General features: G+C 45.0%; 1 protein-coding gene across 1 annotated transcript; it reads left to right on the top strand.

Annotated features, from left to right (window-relative positions):
* Positions 1-1492: 1492 nt before the first annotated feature.
* On the top strand, positions 1493-5844 carry LOC144173158 (uncharacterized). The gene is made up of 3 exons (XM_077701665.1): positions 1493-1648; positions 2835-3043; positions 4652-5844. Exons 1-3 carry the CDS (start codon positions 1634-1636, stop codon positions 4989-4991), a joined length of 564 nt encoding a protein of 187 aa, XP_077557791.1. The 5' UTR covers positions 1493-1633; the 3' UTR covers positions 4992-5844.
* The last annotated feature ends 20680 nt before the right edge of the window (positions 5845-26524 follow it).

Genomic DNA, 26524 nt, shown 5'->3' with positions numbered 1-26524 from the left:
TTTCATCACCAGCCTATCTACGCCCACTGCAGGGCAAAGGCCTCTCCCATTAATCTCCAATAACCCCGGTCCTGTGCTAACTGCGACCAATTTATCCCTGCAAACTTCTTCATCTCATCTGCCCATCTAACTTTCTCCCGCCCCCTGCAACGCTTGCCTTCTCTAGGGATCCACTCTGTTACGGTTTATCGTGCGTTTAAGATCTGTTACTCTTGATGTATGAGAATGGTCCTTATAAAGGAAAAGGGCACAGCGGCTTTGTACCGATTCCATTATCTTGATTAGGCAAGTAAGATTTGGATCTCATTAAAGCACGCGTAATTTAGTTCCGAGCAGATTGGTGTATATAAAGTATAAAAACAGCGCAGCTAGGGACAGGAGGCAAAGGGAGAAAGGCACAGGACGTGACTAGCGCTGGATACAGGACCGCCATATAGTCGGGCGCCCTTCTTCCTTAGCGCTGTCTCCATCTGCGCTGTTTTTACTAGCCCACATTCAAGCATTGACAATTATAAAGTATATGTTCCAGGTTCGACTGAGGCATTGAAAAGTTACCACGTAAGCAGTTGAAGAAAGGAGTCTTCAAGGACGGGGCCGTTTATGATGTACTCACTGGCTTCAACTGCGGCTTGAAACTATACAGTCTCGCTTAGTTCGGTTACGTGTGCCAAATGTTACACCGCTAAGGAGCCCCCCATATATGTGCGTCGGAGTTTGCACGCACGATCCGGCACGAACGAAGGCGGGAAAAGGTGCTAGTTATGTACCAAATACTTGTGTTTACATGTTCTATACCACGCCTTCTGCGAGATCTTCGGGCTCAGCTCTTGTCAAGACAGAGCTTGAAACTTACTCGTCGCGGTGGCTCCGCGGCTTAACACGCTGTGCTGATGATAATGGTGAGCGCAAGCTAGGTCCCGGCTGCCGTTTTGCTGGTGTAGGCGAAAAATGAAAACACCCGTGTATCGAGATTTAGGCGCACCTTAAAGATACCCAGCTGGTCCAAATTGACCCGAAGCCCTCGACTGCCGCGCGTCTCATGGCCCAGGTGTGGCTTCGGCACGGTTAACCTTCAAATTTTCAATGTCTGAAACTTGATTTCTGGATTGATTTTACGCTGACGCTCGACAAATTGCTGCTCCGGTACCGTCGCCTTGACCCCCAGCGTCGCTTGCAGCTTGCAGTTATCATCTGGGTCAATGCCATCTCTCATATGGTTCCTTGCGGCCCCACAATCACTAATAGGCTGTTTGTTTGTGTTTGCTTGATCAGCAAATTATCTCTGTGTACCGAAAACATTCAAAAAAAAAAAAAAAAAACAAAGAAACAGGAATAATTTCGACCCGGGACAAAAAAGAAACACTGCCTATGCTCATATCTTTAAACAGCCGCCGCCTTTCCCGGCATATATACGGCAGACCGATAGATACGTGCAGAGGCGCTGCTTTCGGGGTCACTGCCAAAACGCGGTAATCGGAGCACGCGCTGCTGTCTGGCGATTTCCTAACCTCGTACAGCCGCGATTGGAGGGAGGAGTTGAAAGAGCGGGGAACGCAAATGTCCCTTTAAAAGTCAGCGCAGAAGGGAGACGCAGTACTGGCAACCTCACCAGCAGACTCCGAAGGGCCAAGCGATGCACACCTTCCCGGTAAGCGCGTTCCGCGGGGGAATTGTTTTATGTTTCTCTGGTGGGCGAGTCAGTTCTGCGAGTACGAAGTCTATAAAAAACGGGCAATATTAATGGGACAAATTAGGACGCCGCAGTTTTTGTAAACAAGCCCGCGGTTTGTACGATTTCTTGTAAGTAAATTCCCGCGTTGCAGAGGAGTTGCGGTTTCAACTAAGACGCCAACGGGATCTGCAACTTTCAATGAGTTGAATTATTTTAAATACAAAACTGCGTTAAAAGAAAAAAGAACACTTTGGAGTATATACGTTTTGTATTGAACTAGTGAGTGAGTGAGTGAGTGAGTGAGTGAGTGAGTGAGTGAGTGAGTGAGTGAGTGAGTGAGTGAGTGAGTGAGTGAGTGAGTGAGTGAGTGAGTGAGTGAGTGAGTGAACAGGCGTACCTAGCTTTGCCGGCAGTTTCTCGGCCCTAGCTGCACAAACCAATCTGCGGCCAATCGCCGCGGATCACATAGGTTTGTGCCCTTAAAAAACTAATAATTGGTTTCTAAATTTCATTCGCAAGAATTTTCACTTTCAAATGTCACGGTAAGTGCTACCCAACTTGATGAGAAACTACAAAAAAAAAAACGCTTTACTACAATAATTTGTTTTTTAATATTTCTACCGAAAAGCCTTAAAACATCATGCGGATAAGTAGACACAGCGGGATAGGACAAACAAAAAAAGAACATAAAGGACAACAAAGCAAAAAAAAGTTTTCTAACCTTAAAAGCAGTGTGTTCCAAAAATGAAACTGCGCTGGCGTATGAATATCATGAATTCAAGCATTTCCAGAAGAACCTTACACGTGAACTTTGGTCAACTTTTCTTGCTCATCTAGGCAGTTCAAGGCGCCGTCTTGCACGACGAAGTCTCTCTCACATGTGCGAGCTTTTTGCTCGCTCAAAGGCCTAAAGATTGCAGCTTTTCGTTTGGCCGAAGAATGCGAATAAGTGACTGCAACAGATTTCCGAGTTTGTGCCCAGAGCACGCTAGCCAGCACGCTCGTGCTGGATGTTCGGCTCGTGCCCCGTAAATGTAGCTGGCTGGTGCTTTGTCTCAACTGTGGCGCCCATTTACCTGCAGTTGCAAACTCGCCATTGTGGAACAAAACAAGCGGCAACGTGCGCAGATTGGTGGCGAAATATGCTTTCGTCTCTCGACAGGCCATCCTCTTCGCCGTGTCCCTGCTCGCCCCGTGCTGCGGCCAACTGTTCGACGGGCTCCGGCTGCGGAACCCTCTGTCGAACCTGTTCGGCCAGCGCGGTGGCGATCCGGACAGCGACGTCAGCGACGGCAGGACGGAGCCGAAGGACGACCCGCTGCCGGACATGATTCCCCGGACCGACAGCGGACATGGCCTCCTGTACCGAAGGTGCCGTAGCTCGGCCATTGTTGCCCAGCATATTACACGACCACCTCGACTACACTCGGATACAAGTTAAAAGTTGCCACTGTGCTTCATCACTCCGCACGGCGCAGGTAGCGCGTTACTGGGAATATTTTGAGCACGGCACGAGCCGTTTACATGATTTTCTTTACTTAGTATACTTATAAACTACTGCAGCGACGTCAAACAAACTACGCGAGGAAAGGCAGACGATATCACGCATTCATAGCAATCTCCTTTGAAAACGCGCTCCCGTTGACATCCGGGTGTGTTGCTTAGCCGGATGGATATCATACGTGAGCTATTGCCGGTCTTAACTTGCTCCCGAGCATAGTGGGTCTCTGAAATGTAGAGATTGTGCGGCAGCTTTTGTGAGAAGGCGGGTTACCGGCTTAAAACCTGCGTTTAGGGAATTTCCTCTGCGGCTTCATAAAATTGGATTGCGGCTTTGTAAGCGCCGCTATTCTTACTCAGAGTGCAAATAAAATGCCCCCAATTGTAGCATTTCTGTTTCGTTGTTTGGCGCTGCACGTTATTCATTTGCTCAATAACTGTCGATCTAAAAAAAGCGTTAGTACTCGTGTATACTGCTCACACGATTCTTGCTAGACTGGATGATTTCACGGCAAAAAAATGAGTGTAGTAGTTCATGCCAAACTGTGTGTCGCACAGACTTACGCAGTGTATGTTTTATTGCGTTGTAATCATTCGAGGAAGTCACCATGTGCGGTGTCATTTTATCAAGTGTTGTAATTTAGTAACAGCAATCATCCATCACAGGAGTCAATAATCCTGCGCAGATCTACATGCGGACCAGAAAAAAGACATTACTTAAAAGGGTTTATCAAGCAAAGGTTGGTACAACGGCACTTGCGGAATTCAAGCGGCTCCAGTGCTGTTTTGTCTGAGCACCGCATATGTGTCGAAAGGCCTGACGCCTAAATGTACAGAAAAATGGCGAAGATTTCCTATTGTTCATTCCGTGTAAAGCTGATGAGCATGAAGTTGTACCAAATACAAGAATGCGGAGAAAAAAACGAATTATTCTTCCGTCACACGTCAAATCCTGCTACTTTACGTTCCTATAAAAGCCGAGGACTTGTGGCAGAACACTTACGATTGCCGTTCCGGAACCGATTTTAGTACAGAGTCCTTCAAGGACTCTGGTACAGCTGACGTCTGATTTTTCGGACATGACGGAGGCAATTTAAATGCACTGTCATATTATCACACTGTTCCAGGAAAAAACTTCCCAATCGTTTGTGAGAGCTTAACGAGAGTTTGCTTGTGGTCTAGTTTATGCTTGTTAACTTTGAAAACGCTGCGCTGACTGAGTCTACAAGCACGGACATCTGGAGGAACGCACGGCGCACACACGCGAAAGCGAATTTTTGAACAATACGAAAAGTAGGTCAGTGACCGCACTAACAAATGCGTTTTATTTCTTCAACTTCATGCTAAAAAATTTCATACACCAGAATTTAAACATGAGTTGGGTCTTGTTGCGGCCATTTAATTTCTAGAAAATCGCCAGATTAAAAAAAATCCGTGCCTGCATCACTTGTGTAACTGCCACACGTCGTGTCCCAGCAGCAGGCCCAGCGTGGTGATCCAGCCGGCGTTCGTGGACCCGGGCTACTTCTACTTTCCGAGACCGGGGCCGTACACTCTGGGCGGAGTACCTCCCAGGCCTCCTCCTGCAGCTTCTGGACACGTGCCGCTCGTGCAGCCCCCGGTCGCCCCAGCGCCGGCTGCAGACTCGTCCCGACTGCTGTATGGAGACGCTCACGAAGAGGACAGGCTCCAGCCGAGCGCCCATCACTTCGCCCGAAGGCCGGGAGGTAACACCAGAAGCATCGACACTCCGTCGGGCGAAGACAGAATCATCGAGGCGTTGAAACTTTTTAAGCAGCTGAGGACAATGGCCATGTAACGGAAGCGTGTGTTGTGGGATGAGCGCGCTTTGCTTACATCCTGTCAGAGTAGCACCGTACTGCAATTAATTATCATCGCCGCCACTACTACCACAAGCTAAATCGATGTCGCCGAAGAAATAGCCATTGCCCTGGCCACCACTTCCCGCCCTAAACCAGTCACTATCCTCACTGATTCGCAGACAGCCTGCCGAAACTACCAGATTGGCCGAATTTCTTCATCAGCCCTACTCATCCTCAAAACTGCTCAACGACCCTTGACATCCACATCGTCTGGGCTATTGGACACACCGGCATCCCCGGCAATGAAGCGGCTCACGCCGCGGCTCGCGATCTGATACACCGAGCCATTGCCGACGGTGGTCAATGTTTACCTGCTCAAGATCAACCCCACCCACTGAGTGGCTACACGGAGATTCTCGCCCATTACGTGCAAACTCGCCCTCGCCTCCCACCACCACACTGGCGCCTCTCCAAAGAGGAAGCTACGACTTGGCGGCGGCTCCAGACGAATACCTATCAACATCCCACCCGCCTCCACCTCATCTTCCCCACCACTTCCCCCTGAGCGCACTGTCCCCAGCCGGGCACCCTCCGCCATATAGTATGGGGGCTGCCAACGTACTCAGGACTTGACCACACTTCCCGACCCCACCTACGAGCAGCGGAGGGCTTCCCTGTCCAGCCCAGACCCGGATACCCAGCTCAAACTGGAGACCCGAGCAAGGACAGCCAGTCGAAGTCAAGGCATCCAGGACTAGGGATGCCTTCCACGGGGCGAGGCCCATTCATCAGCCTCTGATCTATAAATAAAAAATTGGCCGCGTATCGGCTACTTTCGTTGCAAATGTCGTCAAAAGACGATAGTCTTTATCGGCTTTTGCGAAGTAAATGCCTCCCTTCGCTTTCCCGCTCACCTCTCATGTTGTTCCTCTTGCGTCGCGCTACTCCCAAGGTAAAGACGCCAAAGGTTTGCTTAAATCATTTTAAATTTCCCGCGTTCCACTTCTCCAAACCGGGTGTCTCGATGCGAACGCTGCCGTACGGCGAAGACGCGCGTTAATCGAGGCGCCCTACTTCAACGTTTATAGAACCGCGTTTCCCTACTCCACGTGCGTTGCAAGCAGAGCGTGGAGGGTGTAGCCCGAAAGAACCCATTCCCGTTTGACCCCTTCCCGTTTGAACCCATTCCCGAAACGCCCTTCCCGCTTGACCCGTCCCGTGTGCGCCCGTTCCCGACACGACCTTCCCGTTTGGGCGCTTCCTGTTTCAGCCCGTTCCCAAAACGCCCTTCCCGTTACAACCCGCTCCCAAAGCGCCCTTCTCATTTGAACCCGCATTGTTGCAACCCATTTGAATCTCTGAAAATATGCGTTACCGTCTTCGAAACTGTTCCCCAACATGTGCTTAGAAGCAATGGGTCATGCACTAAAAACTTGTATGCACCAAATTTTTCGGAATCGACCGATATTTCTGGCCGATAAAAGTTTCCGAATGCCTTAGGCCGATACTGCCCTCTTGACACAAAATTTGTAGCGGCGAAAGTGTACTATACAGATACCCAATATCTTGAGTAATGCACGCATTGGATTTTTCTGCAGTTGGTGTTCGTAAGTGCGGCTGAAATTTATATATCAGCCGCTCTTATGCTCATTGTTTGGAGCGCAGCTTTGTCTTCGGGTTCGAGAGATCTATAGATCAACGATCTCCGTAGGAGAGACTTTAAAAAAGGCAAAAACATGTGCAGAAATCAGAGAACTGGCTACTAATGACTTTCCTACGTGAGTAATGGGCAGATATTTTTATTTATTTGCCGATACTTACCGATTTATTTTACTCCTGCATGAGCCCGATACCTGGTCAGGCTCATGCAGGAGTGAACATAAAAACACATCAGTATTGGTTGGCGTAGTTTAAAAACGCCCCACACAAATAAGTAAAAGACATAAATATGTAATAGACGCAAAGGGGTCCGAACAAGGATATGCATTCGTAATGTATTCCAATTTTAAAATACGATGATTCAACCAGAACACATATTTACATTACGTGGAGAAAGTTCTTCTAACGATACCGAGTTCACTGTTCGTTCAGTTAACTTATTCCAGTAAGAAATTGCACGAGGAAACAAAGAAAACTTTCGAATAGTAATTCAGCTGATTGGCTGCCGAATAGTCTTACTATGATGTCTTCTCGCTGAACGTCTGAAAGGCCCTTGGAGGTAGTATTCCCGCGACAATTTTAAGTTTCTGTAGTAAAGAAAATTTAGGCTAGAGACGACCCTGCGCTGCTTGAGTTTCTGAAGGTTTGCCCTATTACGCAAATCGAGTACGCTAGAGTGACGGGAATAAACAGAATCAATAAAACGCAAAGCTAAGTTTATAATTTTCGCCGCTTCTCTTGACTGCGATTTTTTATAGCCAGATGTGGCATATGTATCCAGATAAATAGGGTTACTTTATTTTTATACATCTTTTTATTTTTTATAGTTTTCATCTGTTTCTTTTCGACATTGATGTACACTTGCGCTATTATAACGATTAAAGGTGTTAGTCCGCCAAATACGGTTTCTTTCAAAGTAAGGGTGTTTTTGCGATTTTTTATTTGTGCTTCCGCGGCGCTTTTCTGGGCTTTTTGATTTTCTCATTTTTTTGGTTTGTTAATTTAAAAGATTTCTTTGTTTATTAATTATTTGTTTATTAATAAACGATTTGTTTATTAATTTGTTAATTGTTAATTTGTTTGTGGGGTAAATTTAAAGGGGTGGTAAATTTGTAGGGTGGTAAGGTGGGGTAAATTTAAAGGGGTGGTATTGCCTGGTTGGCCGGGAAGAAAGACAGGTCAGATATATTGATGGGTCAATGCGAAATTTGCGGTTCCCAATGTCGGCAAGGAATTTTAATCGGTTGATTCTTCTTCGGGATTCTAGCGTTAGAATTCCGTTGTTCTGCATTAGAGTGGTAGGGGAATCGTGTCTTTGATAACGGTTATAAATAAACCGAACAGCTTGTCGTTGAATTTGTTCGAGCTCGCCAATACCTTTTTTGTATGCTGGTCCCAGACAACTGAAGCGTACTCAAGGCGCGATCGGATTAATGTATTGTAGGCCAACAATTTAATGTTAGGCGGGGAGTGTTTAAGTTTATGTTATAAGAGTCCCAGTTTTCTTCTAGACGAAGCGCAAATATTGTCAACATGAGCCGACCAGGACAGGTTTCCAGTAATCGTTACACCGAGGTATTTAAAGCTATTTGTTAAACTCACAGGGGTGTTATTCATTGTATAGTGGTATTCAAGAGGGTTCTTTTTGTTGGTTATACGCATGAACACTGTTTTATCTGGGTTTAGTGTCATGCCCCACAGGTTTTACCATGTGAGCACGCCATTGAGACTTTCGTTTAGAGAGACCTGATCGTTAACATTTTTAATGTTTTTAAAAAGCAAGCAGTTATCTGCAAATAGACGAATATTCACATCCTGGTTTATACAAGTTGTTATATCGTTAATATAAATGAGAAAGAGCAGCGGCCCGAGCACGCTGCCTTGGGGGACGCCGGAAATAACGGGGAGGGTATCAGAGTGAAAGCCATTTCAATCAACAAATTGTTCGCGAAGTTCAAGGTATGATATGATCCATTTCACAAGTGAGCAAGGAAAACCGAGTTTGTTTAGTTTAAATATTAGTCCAGAGTGAGAGATTTTATCGAAAGCTTTACTTAAGTCAAGGAATATTACGTCAATTTGGCCCGATACATCAATCACAGAAGAGAAGGAATGAATAGTGGAAATTAATTGAGTGGTGCAGGACAAGCCCCTCCGGAACCCGTGCTGGAAGGGGGAAAGGATGTTGCCCTTATCTAGGAAACCAACTATGTAGTTAGCAATTATGTGCTCCATGAGCTTACAATCAGAGCTTATCAGGGATATGGGCCGGTAATTTGGAAGCAATGTGTTATCCCCTTTTTTGAACACCGGTACAACACGAGCGACACGCCAGTCTGAAGGAACAATGCCAGTTGAAAAAGATAAACGAAAAATGGCAACCAGAAAGCGAGCTAATGATTCGGCGTAGCGGCGCAGAAAAGCATTGGGTATGTTATCTGGCCCGCACGAGCATTTTGGATCTAAGTTGAGGAGCATCGAAAAAACGCCTTCAAATGTTATAAATTCTGCGCTGATATCTGCCATGTTAAAACTGGATATGTCATAAGGAGGGGACCTTGAAAAAACAGAATGGAAGTATACATTGAATTCATTTGCGATGTCCAGATTGTCACGAACGACCCTTTCGCCTATTTTAATGCGGTTAACAGTTTTTTGTTTTTTAGAGCTGAGGTGGCGCCAGAATTTAGATGGATTTGTTTTTAAAAACTGGGAAAAGTATTAGAGAAGTAAAATTTTTTGCTAGCGCGAATTTTTTGAGATAGCAAGAGCTTTAGGTTGTGAAGGTTTTTATTAGTTCCTCGTTTTTTTATTCGCTTAATTTTCCGTACCAGATGAATAATATCACGAGTAATCCAAGGATTAGCCTTCTGAACTTTTTTCTTTTTGTTGGGAACAAACCTTTCAAGGCAGAAATGGCAACTGGACTTAAACTTCTCCCACATATAATTGGCGTCATTTCCACAAAAACCATCAAAAGCCAGATCAAGGTAATCGAGTACCGATTCGTCGTTTGCCCGCGAAAAGTCTTTGACTAATTTTTCTTTTTCTTTAATCGGGGAGCACTGACTGTTTAGACGACGCGTAAAAAGCACAAGTTTGTGGTCTGATAGACCGTCCTCGATCTAAAATGGAGGATGTGTTTCGAATTTCACGGGTAGGGGAATTGACTGCTTGGGCGAGATTACATGCTAGCATCATATCAAAGACAGTATGATCAGTACGACAGGGGGATGATAATTTTGACCAATTAATGCTAGAAAAATTAAAATCACCGGCAATTAGGAAGTGATTTTTGGAGAACTTAATAGCATTATCATAAAGGTTAGGGAAGAAATCAGGGTTTGAAGAGGGAGCTCGATACACAGCGAAAATAATTAGCTTATTACCAAAACAATCTATCTGGATATAGAGGCTTTCGTGATTTTCAATTTGGTCAAGTACTACAACCGGTATATCCTTCTTTAAAATAACGGCGACACCCCCGCCATGCGACGGTCGGTCTCTTCGATACACCTTGTAGCAACTCGACACAATATATATTCGTCGGAAATGTCACTATGAAGCTATGTTTCTGTTACGATAGTAACATGGGGGTCGTGGGTTAGTAAAATACTCTCAAGCTCGGTAATTTTGTTAATGATGCTTCTTTCATTTATATTCAGAAGACGCAAACAGCGTTGTGAGGGGAGAGGGCATTGTCATGGATGGCAGCCTTGAATAATGATGAATGGCAGCCTACCATTGTCCCTGAAGAAGAAAGTGTATGACAGCTGCATCTTACCGGTACTCACCTACGGGGCAGAAACTTGGAGGCTCACTAGGAGGGTTCAACTTAAATTGAGGACGACTCAGTGGGCAATGCAGCGAAAGATGATAGGTGTAATATTGTTACGTGGCGGAATACGATGAGGCGAACCATGATTGATGAAGCGATGATTTAATGGGGGTCAGCCATCTTGGCGCGAGCACGGCTACGTCGCACGATGTGCTTCATCTTCTTCGAAGGTGGGCAAACATGGCGGCATGTGTAATTGTGCACTTCGTCTCTTCCTCGTGACATTTCCTCCCGGTCAAGGACGACCGTCCCGGTCGAGGCCGCGGTGACGTGAAAAATGCGATGAAGACAAGCCATGCGATTCAGAGAACACTGAGGTACTTGTCGCCACGCTGCACGGTGATTTCATGGATGATGCCTGGCCCAGCTGTAGAGATGTCCTGAAGGCAGCGACGAAGCGTCGTGTGTACTCGGAACCACATCGGAAGAGAGGGCTGGGGACACGGCGTCATCGGCTCGTCTCGTCTGGTCTCAACTTCGTCACTTCCTGGTCTCAACTTCGTCTGGCTTCAACTTCAACTTCGTCTGGTCTCAACTTCGTCACTTCGTCACTTCCTCGTGACAATATTAAAGGACAAGAACAGAGCGGAGTGGGTCACGGAACAAACGCGTGTTAAGGACATATTAGTAGAAATTAAGAAGAAGAAATGGACGTGGACAGGGCATGTAATGCGAAGGTAAGATAACCGTTGGTCATTGAGGGTAACAGTGGATCCCTAGAGAAGGCAAGCGTTGCAAGGCGCGGCAGAAAGTTAGATGGGCAGATGAGATCAAGAAGCTTGCGGGGATAAATTGGTCGCAGTTGGCACAGGACCGGGGTAATTGGAGAATAATGAGAGAGGACTTTGCCCTGCAGTGGTCGTAGATAGGCTGGTGATGATGATGATGCAAAACACTCTGTATGTTTATTGAAAGTGTACAGAAAAAGTTTATACCTATCTTCAATCATCGCTTTGCTAGCCATAGCAATTTTGGGTTATTCTCTGCACCGATGCTAGAGTGCTTAAACTCCATACGTATTAAGGCTGATCTTCTTTTCCTGTTCAAAATAATTCTCGGCACAGTGTCTTGTGGTGAAATGCTGCAACATTCTCCACTCCATGTGCCGCAAAAATCCACCAGAAGACGCGACACATTTTTTAATCCCAGCTGTCTGCGTGGCTCTTGCTCCGCGTTTCGCCTCCAGTGTACGTACAATCAGTACTCCGAATATTTAGACATATTTAATAATTCCTCAACACAGTTCCGCAAATATGTCTGTGAGTTTGTCATGTAAGTGACCTTTTCTATCATCTGTTCACGCGTGCTCACTTGAGCATCAAGTGATGACAACACAATTCTTTCTTTGTTTATATATTCCCCTTATTCAATGTATGGTTTTCTCTACATGTATATTTCATCTATGCTCCCTTTCTTACATATAAGCTATCTTAATTCACTTCGTTTCCTTACAACTAAACTTTGTTGACATTTATGTATATTCTTGAAATTACCTGTGTATGACGACCACTGGCGCGGTGTCACGTGCCTTACTGCAAGGCACTGTACTTGTTTTTGTGTGTATGCGTGCGTTTGTGTTTTCCGTGGGTGCATGTATATTCTGGTGTACGACAGTGTGTAATTTTTGTGTGCGTGTGTGTCAACAACGCTGTCTTTTAATTGCATTACTTGTGAGGTGTGGGCATCTTACATTTCCTGTTTTTTTTTCTTCGTGCGCCAGCACAAAGGCGCTCGTGCTGTTCCTGGGCACGTTAATAAACGAATAAACAAGGCCAGTTGGACGTTATTTATTTTGACCTCAGTAAGGCGTTTGATGTGGTGAAGCATCAGTTATTAATCAACAAGCTTACTACGTCCGGTGTAGACGCAAGCCTTGTTGCCTTGTTGTCCAACTATCTCTTTGACCGGTCCTTTTACGTCGATGTAAACTACAAAAAGTCTAGTGTTTACACTGCAACAAGTGGTGTACCTCAGGGTTCCGTGCTGGGTCCATTACTGTTTTCTATCTTTATCAATGGTGTCAACAGTGTTAAAAAACTCTTCATTTCTTCTCTATGCTGATGATGTCAAACTATTTAGGCACATTAGCGGTGTTTAGGACTGCTGTGCCTTGCAGAGGGATGTGTCGGAATTATCGGTCTGGTGCAGCAAAAACGGTCTAATTTTAAACCCCGGTAAAACAAAAGTTATCACGTACTGCCGGAAAACCCATCGTCTACTGTTTTTCCTACAGTATAGAGGGAGCTCCTTTGCAAAGGGTTGAGGAGATTAGGGACCTCGGGGTTCTTTTCGACAGTACCCTCTCTTTTTCTCCTCATATTAGGCTCATCACCCGGCGAGCGCTCCGAAGTCTTGGAAATGTGTGTCGGATTACAAAGGAATTCTCTTCTCCAGATCCATTTCTAATGCTATACAATGGAATATGTATCCCTCAGTTAGAATATGCTTGTGTTGCCTGGAACGGCATCTCCAAATCTAGTAGTGAATTAATAGAGCGTGTGCAGAAGAAGTTTTTATCCATATTTAAGCACCGTCATCACAATCACAGTTTTCATCCCGATTTTGACTTACCCATAGTCCCTTCCATCCCTTCCTTGAACTGCAGACGTATGCGTGCAGACCTTACATTTCTTCACAAAATTGTTCATGGTGACCTTTCTTGCGCAGACCTACTTAACTGTTTAGAGTTTAGTGTACCACAAAGGCCCACCAGGTCGCATCGCCCGTTCTTGACCGCTGCGCGCAACTCCAATCATTCTCCTGTGCGCAGAATACAGAATTGTTACAACCGCTTCTTTGAGCGCCTTGACATCTTTCAGAAATCCTTTACAATTTACCGTACAGCGCTGTTGAATACAGTATGTTAAACACCTATGATATGTCTGTCGTTCTTTTTTTTTTTTTGGAATTTGGTTTCTCTGCGGTTGTGTCTATCCAACTGATGGTTGCCTATTTTTGAAACTGTTCACTGTCATTTGTTCGTCTTATCATTTGTCTCTACACTCTTGCCGTTGTTTTTGTTGTATTACTGTCAAACTTTGTTGCTCTGCCTGTCGTGTGGCCTTTACGACAGGCAGAGCAACATAGGCATCTTCTTTTTTTATTTTTTACCTGTACCCAGGCTCCGCCTGTGCTTTATTTCTGTCATTTTCACTACTTCAATTTGTGTGTGTCTTGTCGCTTGTTTGTTTCTTGCTATATGTTTCTTGTATTTTGTTTTTATGTAACTACCCGTGCGCCAGCACTCAGGCCTCTGGCTGTTCCTGGGCACGTAAATAAACATGATTGATTGATTGATTGATTGATTGTTATTATTATTATTATTATTATTATTATTATTATTATTATTATTATCATTATTATTATTATTATTATTATTATTATTATCAGTTCCTGTATTTTGTTTCATACATTCATGTTTAATTGAAGCTTTGTGTTTTCTCCTATATCTGCGAATATGTTTTTATGTCTGCTTGCTTCACCCAACTGTTGTGACCATTGTTCCATATACTTTTGCCATTGATCCACCATTAGAGTTTCTTAATCTTCTAATTGTGGCTGGAATACCTTTTTATTATCCTTAGGATTTTACTGCTCTTTTTTTTTCTTTGCTCGTTCTTCTCGTTGACTGTTTATATTGTGAGTTGCTCCTGTATATTAGTGCCGCATTTTGTCTTCCTCAGTGCGCCAGAACCAAGGCCTCGGCTGTTCCTGGGCACTCTAATAAACATTGATTGATTGATTGATTGATTATTATTAACAACGTAAAAAATGCGTTGTTACCCGATCAGCATGGTTTTATAACTGGGCGGTCAACGACAACTAACCTCACCTGCTTTATGACGCATGCATCCAAAGCAGTCACAGACCGAGGCCAGATTGACGCAGTCTACTGTGATCTAAGCAAGGCTTTTGATCTTGTTACTCATCCACTGTTGCTCAAAAAACTGTTGCTCTGTGGCGTCAATGCTCCACTAGTTGCCTTACTAGGCAGCTATCTTCTTAACAGACGTTGTTATGTCAGTGTAAATGGCCAAAGATCTGTCGACTACATTCCTACCAGCGGCGTACCTCAGGGGTCCGTGTTGGGCCCTCTTCTGTTCTCTCTCTTCATTAATGACGTATCTACCTCTATTAAGAGCTCGTTTTTTCTTTTGTATGCTGACGATATTAAGGTTTACAAAATAATTAATTGCCCAGAGGACTGCCTCACCCTTCAACATGACATCTCATCTTTCGCGCTCTGGTGTGCTGAGCAGGGATTAATTCTTAACTCTAATAAAACCAAAGTTATCACCTACAGCCGGAAAACACATCCCTTCCAATTCTCTTACACGCTTAATAATGCTCGTCTGTCAAAAGTTTCCGAGGTTAGAGACCTTGGAGTGCTGTTCGACAGCTCGCTCAGTTTCACTCCCCATATACGACAGGTGGTCGGGCGGGCCCTCCGCTCTCTGGGTGCGGTGTGCAGGTTTACAAGAGATTTCACTTCTCCTGTTCCCTTTTTAAAGCTTTACTCATCAGTATGCCTCCCCCAATTAGAATACTCATCTGTCGTTTGGAATGGAACCTGCCAGTCCAACCACCAGTATCTTGAACGAGTGCAGAAAAAATTCCTGTCAATATATAAACACCGGCTAGGACGCGGTTCTGTTTTGTCCTGTAGTCAACATCAGCTTCCTAAGCTTATTCCGTTGAGTTCTAGGCGTGATCGAGCTGATCTTCTTTTTCTGCACAAGCTACTACACGGAGTCATTCCCTGCCCAGAACTTCTGTCCCAGCTTATGCTCCGAATTCCCCAGAAGTGCACGCGATCGCGCTATCCATTCCATACTGGTGCAACTAGTAGTCGTCACTCGCCTATCCACCGACTGCAAAGCCTGTACAACTTTCTTGGTGACAAATTGGATGTTTTCAATGGTTCCCTCGCCCAGTTTCGTGCAGGGCTGAGTAGTGCTGTTTGTAGCTAACGGTATATGCCTTACTCCTTTCACACAATCTTGCTATGCCACCTTCCTTTGTTTGCTCGTGACTGCATTTTATTCTACTTCTCGTTTGTATAGCTTTTATCCATACCTCACTATCTTCTAATTGGCTGTATGTTCACTTAACCAGTACATTATTTGTGGCTAACTCTTCTATCCATAGAGTATGATATCATTGTTATTAGCGTTCTTTGCGCTTCTATTAGTGTAGTTCTTTGTAGTTCTATTAATAGTTTTTTGTGCTTCTTTTAGTGATACGTGTTGTATGTACCATGTCATTTTGTTTGTTTTTATGTTTGTTAGTGTACCAGCACTAAGACATCACCGTCGTTCCGGGGCACTGAAAACAAATTGATTGATTGATTATTATTATTATTATTATTATTGATTATTGATTATTATTATTATTATTGATTATTGATTGATTATTATTATTATTATTATTATTATTCTTTTTCTGCCGTTTTTATCATTAAAAGTTGCCATATTCACTTCATGCGTCCATTTGAAACTGAAAATGTACGCTTCCAGAATCTTGTAAAAACTTTCTTCTTTTCACTCACCCTTCCGTATAGTTACGCTTATTGTAAGATGTCTTCTTGCAATTGACCAGACATTACAGTTTCTAGTGATTGTGTAATGTTGCCTAAAATTACACTATGGCATTTTTACTCTTCTGTGAAGTTGTAGTTTCTTCTTATTTTTTGCTCACTCACTGTTCTTTTACCAGCTGTTGATGCATTTCATTGCTGTCTTACACCTTTTCTGTGCGCCACCACGACTTGATTGTGTAAAGTCGGTTGGATTGCACTATTTTATTTCTAATCTTCTTTGCCGTTTTTTGTAGGTCTTTCTTTTTTTTCTTTTTTCTTTTTGCTCACTGAGTGTTTATTAGCAAATTGTTGATGTACTACAGTGCTGCATTTTCCCCTCTGAGTGCTCCAGCACGAAGGCCTCCGCTGTTCCTGGGCACTATAATAAACATTGATTGATTGATTGATTGATTATTATTATTATGATTATTATTCTATTCGTCTTCTAGACTCCAACGGCGATGAGGTTGTCAAGGTGGCCGACTGCTTTGCTCGTCAATTTTCTTCTTTTTTGGGGATTAGCGGTGGTAGTGACAACAGCAGCGCCCCTTGTCACCAGGGCGAGAACTCCGGTTGTTTACAACTGGACGAGAACATCATTCGCACCAGCATCAAGCGGCTCAAGCCCTCGCTTTCTTGTGGGCCAGATGGTATTCCTGCTGCAATCCTAAAAACATATGCAAATATATTCGTTCCTGTGTTCACTTCAATATTTAATAACTGTCTCCGGTCTGGAACGTTTCCTCGCTCATGGAAAATCTCTCGCGTATTCCCTGTTTTCAAGTCAGGCCTAAAAACTGATGCTATAAACTATAGGCCTGTCTCGCTGCTTTGTTCTGCCTCTAAAATTTTCGAGTTATCTCTTCATACGGTCTTGTCTTTCTCATTTAAACATGTCCTCATTCCTAATCAACATGGATTTATGCGTGGTCGTTCAACTTCCACGAACCTTGTATGCTTCATGGAGAAGGCTGTCCCAGCAATCGTTGGTAGAAGCCAACTGGATGTGGTCTACTGTGACATGAGCAAAGCCTTTGATGTTGTCAACCACTCGTTATTGCTTGCAAAGCTCACTCTGTTAGATGTACACGCTTCTTTGGTGGGTCTTATACGTTGTTATCTCAAGGAGCGATATTGCTATGTAAGTGTTAACGGTCAAACATCATTTAGGTACAAAGCAACCAGTGGTGTACCCCAAGGCTCCGTTCTGGGTCCCCTTCTTTTTTCCATTTTCATTAACGATGTTGCTTCTGCCATTCAAAATTCTTCTTTTTTGTTGTATGCTGATGATATAAAAATCTTTAGAGAAGTGCGTAGTGTTCAGGACTGTAATTCTCTTCAGGTTGATATTGTGTCATTCCATCGTTGGTGCACCAAAAACGACCTTATTTTGAACCCTTCAAAAACTAAAGTTGTCTCCTATAGTAGAAAAACTCAACAACTGCAATACCCTTATGAAATTGCAGGCACCACACTGCCGAGGGTGACCGAAATTCGGGACTTGGGAGTACTGTTTGATTCGCCTCTGACTTTCTCTTCCCATATTGCACAAATTACCCGTCGGTCTCTTCGTTGTCTGGGTGCTGTTTGCAGGTATTCTAGAGAGTTTAAAGGTCCGCTTCCTTTCTTAAAGTTGTATTCGGCTCTCTGCTTACCTCTTCTTGAATACGGGTCTGTTGTCTGGAATGGAACTTGCAAGTCCAATAGTGACCGTATCGAAAGGGTTCAAAATAAGTTCCTTTCTATCTTTAAGCACCGCTTCCGTCATGTGCAAGACGACGCAAACGGCATCATGTCTCTTCTGAAAAGCATTCCTTCCCTTCGGTGTCGACGATTGCGAGCTGATATTATCTTTCTCTATAAACTTCTTCATGGTAATATTTTGTGTGACGATTTGGTTACACTTATCAATGTCAATTTGCCAAGTAAACTTTTCAGAAAATTTCCAGCTTTCAGACCAGTTGCTCTAAATAGCCGACGCTCGTCCATCTGCCGAATACAATGTGCATATAATGAATATTCCGTTCGGCTTGATATATTCCAGAGCTCCTTTACTTTGTTCTCTAATGAGTTGAAAACTGTTGTAGCTTAAGTCCTTTATGTCATTCCAAATTTATGTACCCTATGTATTATGTGCAAACTGTTCTTGCTTGCTTTTCACTTTTTCTTGTTTTGTGTTGCTTGAATATTTGTACGTTTTTAGTGTCAGTGTTGGTAATGCTGAAGCTTTCCCCCCCCCCCTTTTTTTTTTGGAACTTCCTAATATGTTGTTAGAAAACCTTGGCTATATACGTATACTCTATGTCATTTTGATTAAATATTTGCTTGTATAGTTCCTATTTTTCACATCTACTGAACGTTTCGCTGGCCGAGTGGCATGGCTTGCAACACTAAGCCTGCCTTTTCTTTTTTGACTTTCTGTTCTTTTTTTTTTCCTTTTTTGCTTTCTAAGATTTCTGTAACTATTTTTACTTTATTGTTTATGTCATACATAGTTTGTGTATGTTGTCTTGTCTTAATTGTAGTGTTTTTTTTTGTATGGTGTACCAGTACCAAGACCCTAGGGTTGTTCCTGGGCACCGAAAATAAAGGTTGATTGATTGATTGATTGATTGATTGATTATTATTATTATTATTAAGATGGCGCCCAGTAAGGATGCGTGTGTTCTGTGCTCGTGCGTTTTCTACGGGAAACAGAAATTTCTTCGTTGCGGTGAGTGCAACAGGCGTGCTCACGCAAAGTGCATAACGTTGCCGGACGAGGACCTACAGTCTATTAAGTCAGGCGCGCGTCGTTTTGTGTGCAATGCCTGCAAGTCTGCCTCGTCGCCGTGTGTGCTGGCTAGCCCTAACGACGACTACGGCGGCGTTGCTTCGGCAGCGACCCTTTCGTCGAGCCCTCCCCGCACAGCCCCCGCCACCCAACCTGTTGACCTTGCGGCCGAGCTGCTGTCCCTGCGCGCCCTTCTCGTGGACGCCCTGGAAGGAATTTCCTTCCTCTCCGATCAGGTTGCCAAGTTGGGAGAGGACAATGAGCGGCTGCGCCGGGACAACGCGACAAAGGCTGAAGCTCACGCCGATGTCGTGAAGACCCTGCGGCAGGAGGTGCGTGCACTGCGCACAGAAGTCTGTCGAAATGTTCACTTTCAAGATTTGACTCGGTTGAGGGGCGACCCTCCTTCCCCCTCTCGGCTAGCCGAGTTCCCGCCGCTTCCAACCGCGTCGTCCGCGGAAACGCTGTCGCAGAGCGCTTCGCCTGCCGCATCGCCTCTCTCGGCCGATCCCAGCTCGAAGGTGGTTTCTTCGAAATCCCATCGCCTGGACCATCCGCCCCTGCACCTACCACTGCAGCAACGCACTCCCAAGAACTCCGTACCGCGTCCCCTGGCTGTTGGTGTATCTGAGGGATCTGGTCTTGTGGCTGTCAGCCGTCGCAAGCCCCCAAAAGCTGTGTTTGTAACAAAACTGGTTCCGTCTACAACTTCAGCTCAAGTTTTCGAGCACCTGTCCGGTGTGGGGGCCGCCCCGATTGTGTGCAAACGTTTAAAGACGAGGCATGACTCTTACGCCTCTTTCTACGTCGCTGTGGACGACGCGTGTTTTGAGCGGCTCAAAGACCCTGCGCTGTGGCCTCGGCACTGTCTTTTCAAGCCCTTCCGTGGTGAATTGCATGAAAAAATGATTCATGCAGAGCAGCAACGACTTGATGATGATGGCAGGTAATAGTAGCTTTGATTGCTTTTATCAGAACGTCCGTGGACTTCGCACAAAGTCAGCTGAATTTTTCTCAAGTGTCGTTTCTTCTTGCTGGCCTATAATTATTCTGACAGAAACTTGGTTGTGCCCGGACATAAGTTCCAATACCTTGTTCCCTCCGCATTACCAAGTTTTCCGGCATGACCGTGACCCGTTGCACGATAAACAACGGGGCGGTGGTGTGCTTATTGCCCTACATGACTCCATCAAGTGTAAACGCCGCCTTGACCTTAAATTAGAGAGTGAGTGTATTTGGTTAGAGGTGTTTTGTGATCGGGGTGAACGGCTCTTAGTGTGTACATACTACATTTCCCCCGAGACACATGCCAGTGAGTTCAGAAATATCCTTAACACAATCGAAACTACAGTAATATCTCACAGTGATCACCATTTCCTTGTCACTGGGGACTTTAACGCACCGGGGATTTCTTGGGAGACTCAGCGGGTCAGTCAGGCGTCTCATCCAATATCTCCGAAGTGTGACTTTCTATTTGATTTTATTTCCTTTACTTCCTTGCAGCAGTGCAACCTCATTAGGAATTCATGTTGGAACGTCTTAGATTTGTGTCTGACTAGCTTGGAAGCTGTCGACGTCTCGCGCAGTAATACTAACCTTGTAAAACCGGACAAGTTTCATCCGTCATTACATATTTCATTGCATAACGTATCTCTCCTTCATTACAGTCCCCCTGTTTGCACACCAGGAAGCAGTAATTACGACTTTGCTCGTGGTGACTACATTGGTCTATTTCAGTTTCTTAGTAACACTGATTGGTCACCAATAGCTAACCTCAACGACGTTGATGAACAGACCGATTTTTTTACTGAAGTTGTTCACGATGGCTTGTGGAGCTTTGTTCCCCGAAAATTTGAAAAGAAAGGCAATTTTGCGCGTTGGTTTTCTGCTGAACTTAAATGAGCTTTGGGGAGGAAAAATCGAGCGCACAAGCAAGCTAAGAAAACGGGGCAGGAAAGGTGGCAGAATGAGTTTCGTCAACTCAGATCTCTTTGTAAATGTCTGGTTAGGCGCGATAGGTCGAATTACATTGCCGCGGTTGAGGCTGATGCAACACGCAATGCAAAAGCTTTCTGGGGCCACGTCCGTTCTCAAGCATGTAAAAATTCACCTGGGAACATTAACCTCATCGATGAACGAGGAGTTGCCAATGCCTTTGCGCGACAATTCCGTTCCACTTATGGCAACAACATTGCAGCTTGCCCCCCTCCACAATCTCTAGGTTACTGTAAAAACTCAGAAGTGTTGGTTTCGGAAAGTATCGTTTTGAAAGCTCTGAAACAATTGAAATCGTCATTTTCATGCGGCCCTGACGGCATTCCTTCTGCCGTACTGAAAGCGTTTGGTGATATCCTAGTTCCAGTATTGACGTGTATATTTCAAACTTCTCTCAAGTCTGGCAAGTTCCCCGCTCGTTGGAAGAATGCAAGGGTTGTTCCTGTATTTAAGACAGGTTCAAAATTGGACCCCACGAACTACCGACCGATATCTATTCTATGTGCTGCTTCTAAATTGTTTGAGTCAATACTGCATAAACTACTCACATTCAGTATAAATACCACATTAATACCTGAACAGCATGGTTTTTTCGCGGGCCGATCGACCACTACCAATCTCGTCAACTTCATGCTGCATGCTTCGGAAGCTGTGCAAGGGAGAGGTCAACTTGATGTAGTCTACTTTGATTTAAGCAAGGCTTTTGATGTCGTCTGCCACGAGCTCTTAGCCAAAAAACTATCTGAGCTTGATATACAACCATCCCTGATATCTCTTATATGCAATTATCTATGTGATAGGTCATGTTTCGTGCATGTAAATGGACAGTCTTCTCTTTCCTATGAGGTCACCAGTGGTGTCCCTCAGGGCTCAGTTCTCGGGCCACTTCTCTTCTCAATCTTTATAAATGATGTCGCGACAATATTTAATGATTGTAATTTTCTTTTATATGCCGATGATGTAAAAATATTTAAATCTGTTTCCAACTCTGCTACCTGTTCCGCTCTCCAGAGAGCAATCTCGTCCTTCTCGCATTGGTGCTCATGCGACAAACTCCTCATTAATACATCTAAAACTAAGGTAATGACATGCACAAGAAAGACTGACAACATCTTGTTTCCCTATAACATCAACGGTGAATTACTCCCACGTGTGGTAGAGGTTAATGACCTAGGCGTCACTTTCGACAGTAAACTGAGCTTCTCTCCACATATTCAGGTAATTACTCGTAGAGCTCTTCGATCGCTTGGCGTTGTCTGTCGCGTGTCCAAGGAGTTCGAGGAGCCGATTTCTCTTCTCAAGCTCTACACAACTATATGTCGTCCTCAACTTGAATATGCATCTGTTGTCTGGAACAGCACGAGCAAAACAAACCGTAAGCTTGTAGAAAGGGTCCAAAATAAGTTCATATCTATCTTCAACCATCGCTTTGGCGATAGTAGTAATTATAACCCTGGATCGCCCTCTTCATTGACGCTATCATGCTTAACTTCCAGGCGGAACAAGGCTGATATTCTCTTCCTCTTTAAAATTATGCACGGCATAGTGTCTTGTGGTGAGCTGCTACAACATGTTCGTCTTTATGTGCCGCAAAAGTGGACCAGGAAACATGATACCTTTTGCAACCCCAATTGTCTGCGTGTCTTGTGCCCTGTGTTCCGACTGCAATGCACGTACAATCGGTACTCGGATTACCTTGATATATTTAATGATTGCCCTACTCTGTTTCGCAAACATGTCTGTGAGTTTGTATTGGCGTAACTGCCAACTTTTCTTATTCTGCATTTGTCTTTTATCCTTGAGTTCATGCACTTAAATGACTTTCATTCCGTAACTTCAACATAAGCTATCCTTTCGTTTTTTTTTGTATTTGGATTTTATTTTGTATTTGAGAGATGTGTACATTATGTTTCGTGTGTTTCTGTTTCCGTGCGCCAGCACAAAGGCCCCCCCGGCTGTTCCTGGGCACGCAAATAAATGATTAATTAATTGATTGATTGATTGATTGATTGATTGATTGATTGATTGATTGATTGATTGATTGATTGATTGATTGATTGATTGATTCTCCCAGAAAGGGCTATACAGTCTACTGCGCTTCAGCTGGAGTTGCTATAGATCAAATTGAACAGATAGACAAGGAAGGAAAAGAGCGAGAAAGAAAGATAAGTCGTGACGCAACTATAAAGACCCGATTACCGAGCAATTATAGTATTCGTAGACATTATAGGGGCTTGACGCGGAAAGGTAAGCGTGAAAAAATGAACAAATTTACATACATTGGACTCGTACAGAGTTACAGATGCATCAAATGGTCGGCCCTATAAAATTAAACAGTTTCCCCAAGAGCAACCGACGATCATCCAAGAAGCGACGCATGCAATGTACAAAAAAGAATCAGTCCCCTTCCCCTCCGTGATAAAAAAAAATCCCAGGCCATCTCCACTAACGTGAAACGTGGGGAGGGGCGAAGCATGCAGTGTATAAGTGTATTCTTGGCGCCTTGGCGCTTTTGCCAACGGAGATGAAACCGTTGGGGGGTAGATGTGTACAGCTTTGCTGTAAAAGTCTCTTGTCTTTAAAGCACGAAGCTCTCTAGTGCGAGGCGTAAACGAGTGTCCGGGTGTTTTAGTACCATGATTACATGAGACGACGATTACAGGAGACAGGAGACGCCAACAGCCCCGGCCCCTAAGGGGCTTCGCCCCGAAAATGAACGGCGTAGCTGGGTAGCTGGGCTCCGTGGAAGGAGTGCACGAAAGATCCGTGAGACGAACGCGTTGAAATCTCTCCCCAGAGAAACGGGTGTGTCAGCGGTGAACGCGTGAAGCCTGCCTGCGCGCCACCCCCCGCCACCTAAATGCACGCATAAAAATGACGGGGGGAGATGGGCGCGTGGCGAGCAGTGCACGACTGGGGAAAGAAGAGGAGTATTCAATGGGGCTGCAGCCACACTTCCTCCGTAGATGGTCATGCTTCACTGCGCAACACACAACGCGGGAAAGCCAGCTTGCGAAAACAACGCTTACACTGATCTCTTTATTAACGGCGGCTTCACCTGTATGCACAAATGCAATGCTGGGATGATATTTCTTCAGGGGGCAATATAGGACATCGTGTATCAAAATATGGAGGCCCCAATGCCTTTATTTTGTATGAATTTTTCCACACGCTGAGCCCAAGTTCCCGAGTTTTCGTTACACACGCGGAGTTTTCGATGCACACAGTCCCGAGAACTTGTGGGGGGGATTAGACTAGACATATCAGCTTCACTGCAAAACATGACAGACAATTTCGCTGTGCCAACTGTAACGTTCAGTTGTCAGACAGGGCGACGATCAATGTTTGGCTGGAAAGGGTGGAGCGGAGATATGGCCCAGCGCGATGTCGATAGCAGATAGTCCGATCCTTTACACGTGCAAAACAGCGTGAATCCCTGCTTATAGAGAATTGTCCAGCACTATTCTACGGATCTATGCCGTCCTGGTTCTAGGCCCATCGATGCGCCTTGAGCTCTACGGGCATTCAACCGGTATTCGCGGTTTGATGTACAAGAAATTTAAGGTTGCTTGGCATGTCATAAGGCTCAGCGCGGCAAATATCTTTAATGTTAAAGGCCCCCGTGCAACACTTTCGCTAAACGCTTTCACTCTTTCTTGCGTGTCTGGAAGCACTGCGAAAGCTATAGCTATCGCCAACACGGAGCGGCACTGCGTGATTGGCTCGTCGCAGCAGACGCCTTCCATTTCTGCTTTGTTTTTGTAGCTTTATTTTTAACGCTGTGTCTAAAGGTACGTCGGACGTACCCGCAAAATTTCTTAAAGATACGTCGGACGTACCCGCAATATTTCTTAAAGATACGTCGGACGTACTCGCAATATCTCTTAAAGATACGTCGGACGTACCCGCAAAATTTCTTAAAGATACGTCGGACGTACCCGCAAGATTTCTTAAAGATACGTCGGACGTACAGGGCCCAGAGTGGCTCGAAAGCGGCGTTGCTCGAAACTAGCGTGGTTATCTCGAACCAGCAACGGCAAAACCATCACGCGTTTGCTAAGCCAAGAATCTAACGATGCCTAACCTGACGCAGAATGTATTTTTTTCCTCGTGTTCTCGTGTTCTCTAGTGTCCTCGTGTTCCCCCCTCATATGTTTCTGCTGCCCTAACGAGATGGACGCGAAATCACGCGTCGCGCGAGCGTCGGCGTCGTTCGGCGTCAACGCGCGGGCCCGCAGGAGACCGGCGAAGTCGCGCGCCAGTCGCTGCGTCGGCGGGCGTTGGTGGACACGTATGCCATCCTGTTGAAGTCGTTTATGAGCAGTTATTGTCGCTTCTTGAACTGCAATTATCAAGACTTTAGCTTTAGCAAAAAAAAAAAAAAAAAAATCACTTGGCGTCTTTATTTATTGCTATGTTGGCGGGCAAATATTGAAATGCTGCGAAATGTATCTCGAGCCATACGGTCAAATCAGAACAAAATAAGATCGAATGATAAACGAAGACGCACCTAGCACAACTGCTTTAGTTGCTACTTGATTTAACCTTCATGTTGCGTACCGACTGCACGTTCATGAATTCAAATTGTAAGCAAAACAAATTTCAGCGCTGCCTTGTACGGAGGTTACCGTCGAACGTCATTTGTAGGTTGAAAGGCAGGGTACTCTGGCACCCTGTCTGTGCCCTGTAAAAAAAAAACTGATCAAACCCTCACCACAAAACAAAAAAAAACAAAAAAGAAAAAAAAAACCGCTTTTGCTAGAATTCGAACTACGGACTTCCAAAACACAAGCCCGGCTCTCAACCGCTCGACCACGCGAGGAGACGAGGAGGCCTGAAGAATTCGGTGTACCAACTGAGTCTGCCCAGTTAAAGGAGGCGATGGTCGGGTGTGCGTTCTTTTGGTCGTATTTCAGAGGTTTGAGCAGTGGTAACGCTTGCTTCTTGCGCACCGATCTTGGAGCCGAGGACAATAATGCTAGTGCTACAAGCGATGTAACTACAGCTCCCTTATTTGAGTAAAAAAAAACTATCGCACATCCCCGGTCTCCCCTGCGCAAGCCACGGGAGCTACGAATGGAATGGAATGCGCCGGAATTCTGGCGTTGATAACGCTTGCTCGTCATGCACCGATCTTGCTGACAAGCCACATTATTCTAATAATGGATGCGATGTAACCAGAGCTCCCTCATTTAACTCACACAAAGCTATCGCAGATCCCCGATCTCCCCGATGAAAGCTGAACAAGCCACAAATGGATGAGCGCTTGCGAGCAGAAATAGCTTGCAATTTGTCTCAAGGCAACCGATTACCGTAAGTTAAAAAGAAATTGATTGTTTTCTGCTGAAAGGAACGACCCCAAACCAGGCGAAGAGGGACGCTGCCGCTCGCTTTCCGATGCTCTCTTGCGCTGCGTCGACGCCGATATCTGCGCGCGTAGACATCGGCGTCGCTCGAGTTTCAGCTCGCGTCGCCATGCATTTCTGGCGACGCGACGTCGAAGCGAGAAAACGCTGAACGTACGCTGCATGTTTGGGCCGAGTGAAACCGAATACACCGACGTACGTACTTAAAAAAGTTTCGCGGATACGTCCGAAGTATCTTTAAAAGATCTTGCGGGTACGTCCGACGTATCTTTAAGAAATCTTGCGGGTACGTCCGACGTATCTTTAAGAAATGCTGCGGG

This window comes from Haemaphysalis longicornis, unplaced genomic scaffold (assembly GCF_048455015.1).
Source record: "Haemaphysalis longicornis isolate Haplotype H1 unplaced genomic scaffold, Haemaphysalis longicornis Haplotype H1 scaffold_3, whole genome shotgun sequence".
NCBI classification, from domain to species: Eukaryota; Metazoa; Arthropoda; class Arachnida; order Ixodida; family Ixodidae; genus Haemaphysalis; species Haemaphysalis longicornis.
The sequence above is the reverse complement of the archived record's forward strand: the minus strand, read 5'-3'. Positions and strand labels throughout refer to the sequence as shown.

Excerpts from the sequence above, each read along its gene's own strand:
- LOC144173158 (XM_077701665.1), top strand. Across the intron at positions 3,044-4,651 it reads CATGGCCTCCTGTACCGAAG|CAGGCCCAGCGTGGTGATCC; the intron begins GTGCCGTAGCTC and ends GTGTCCCAGCAG.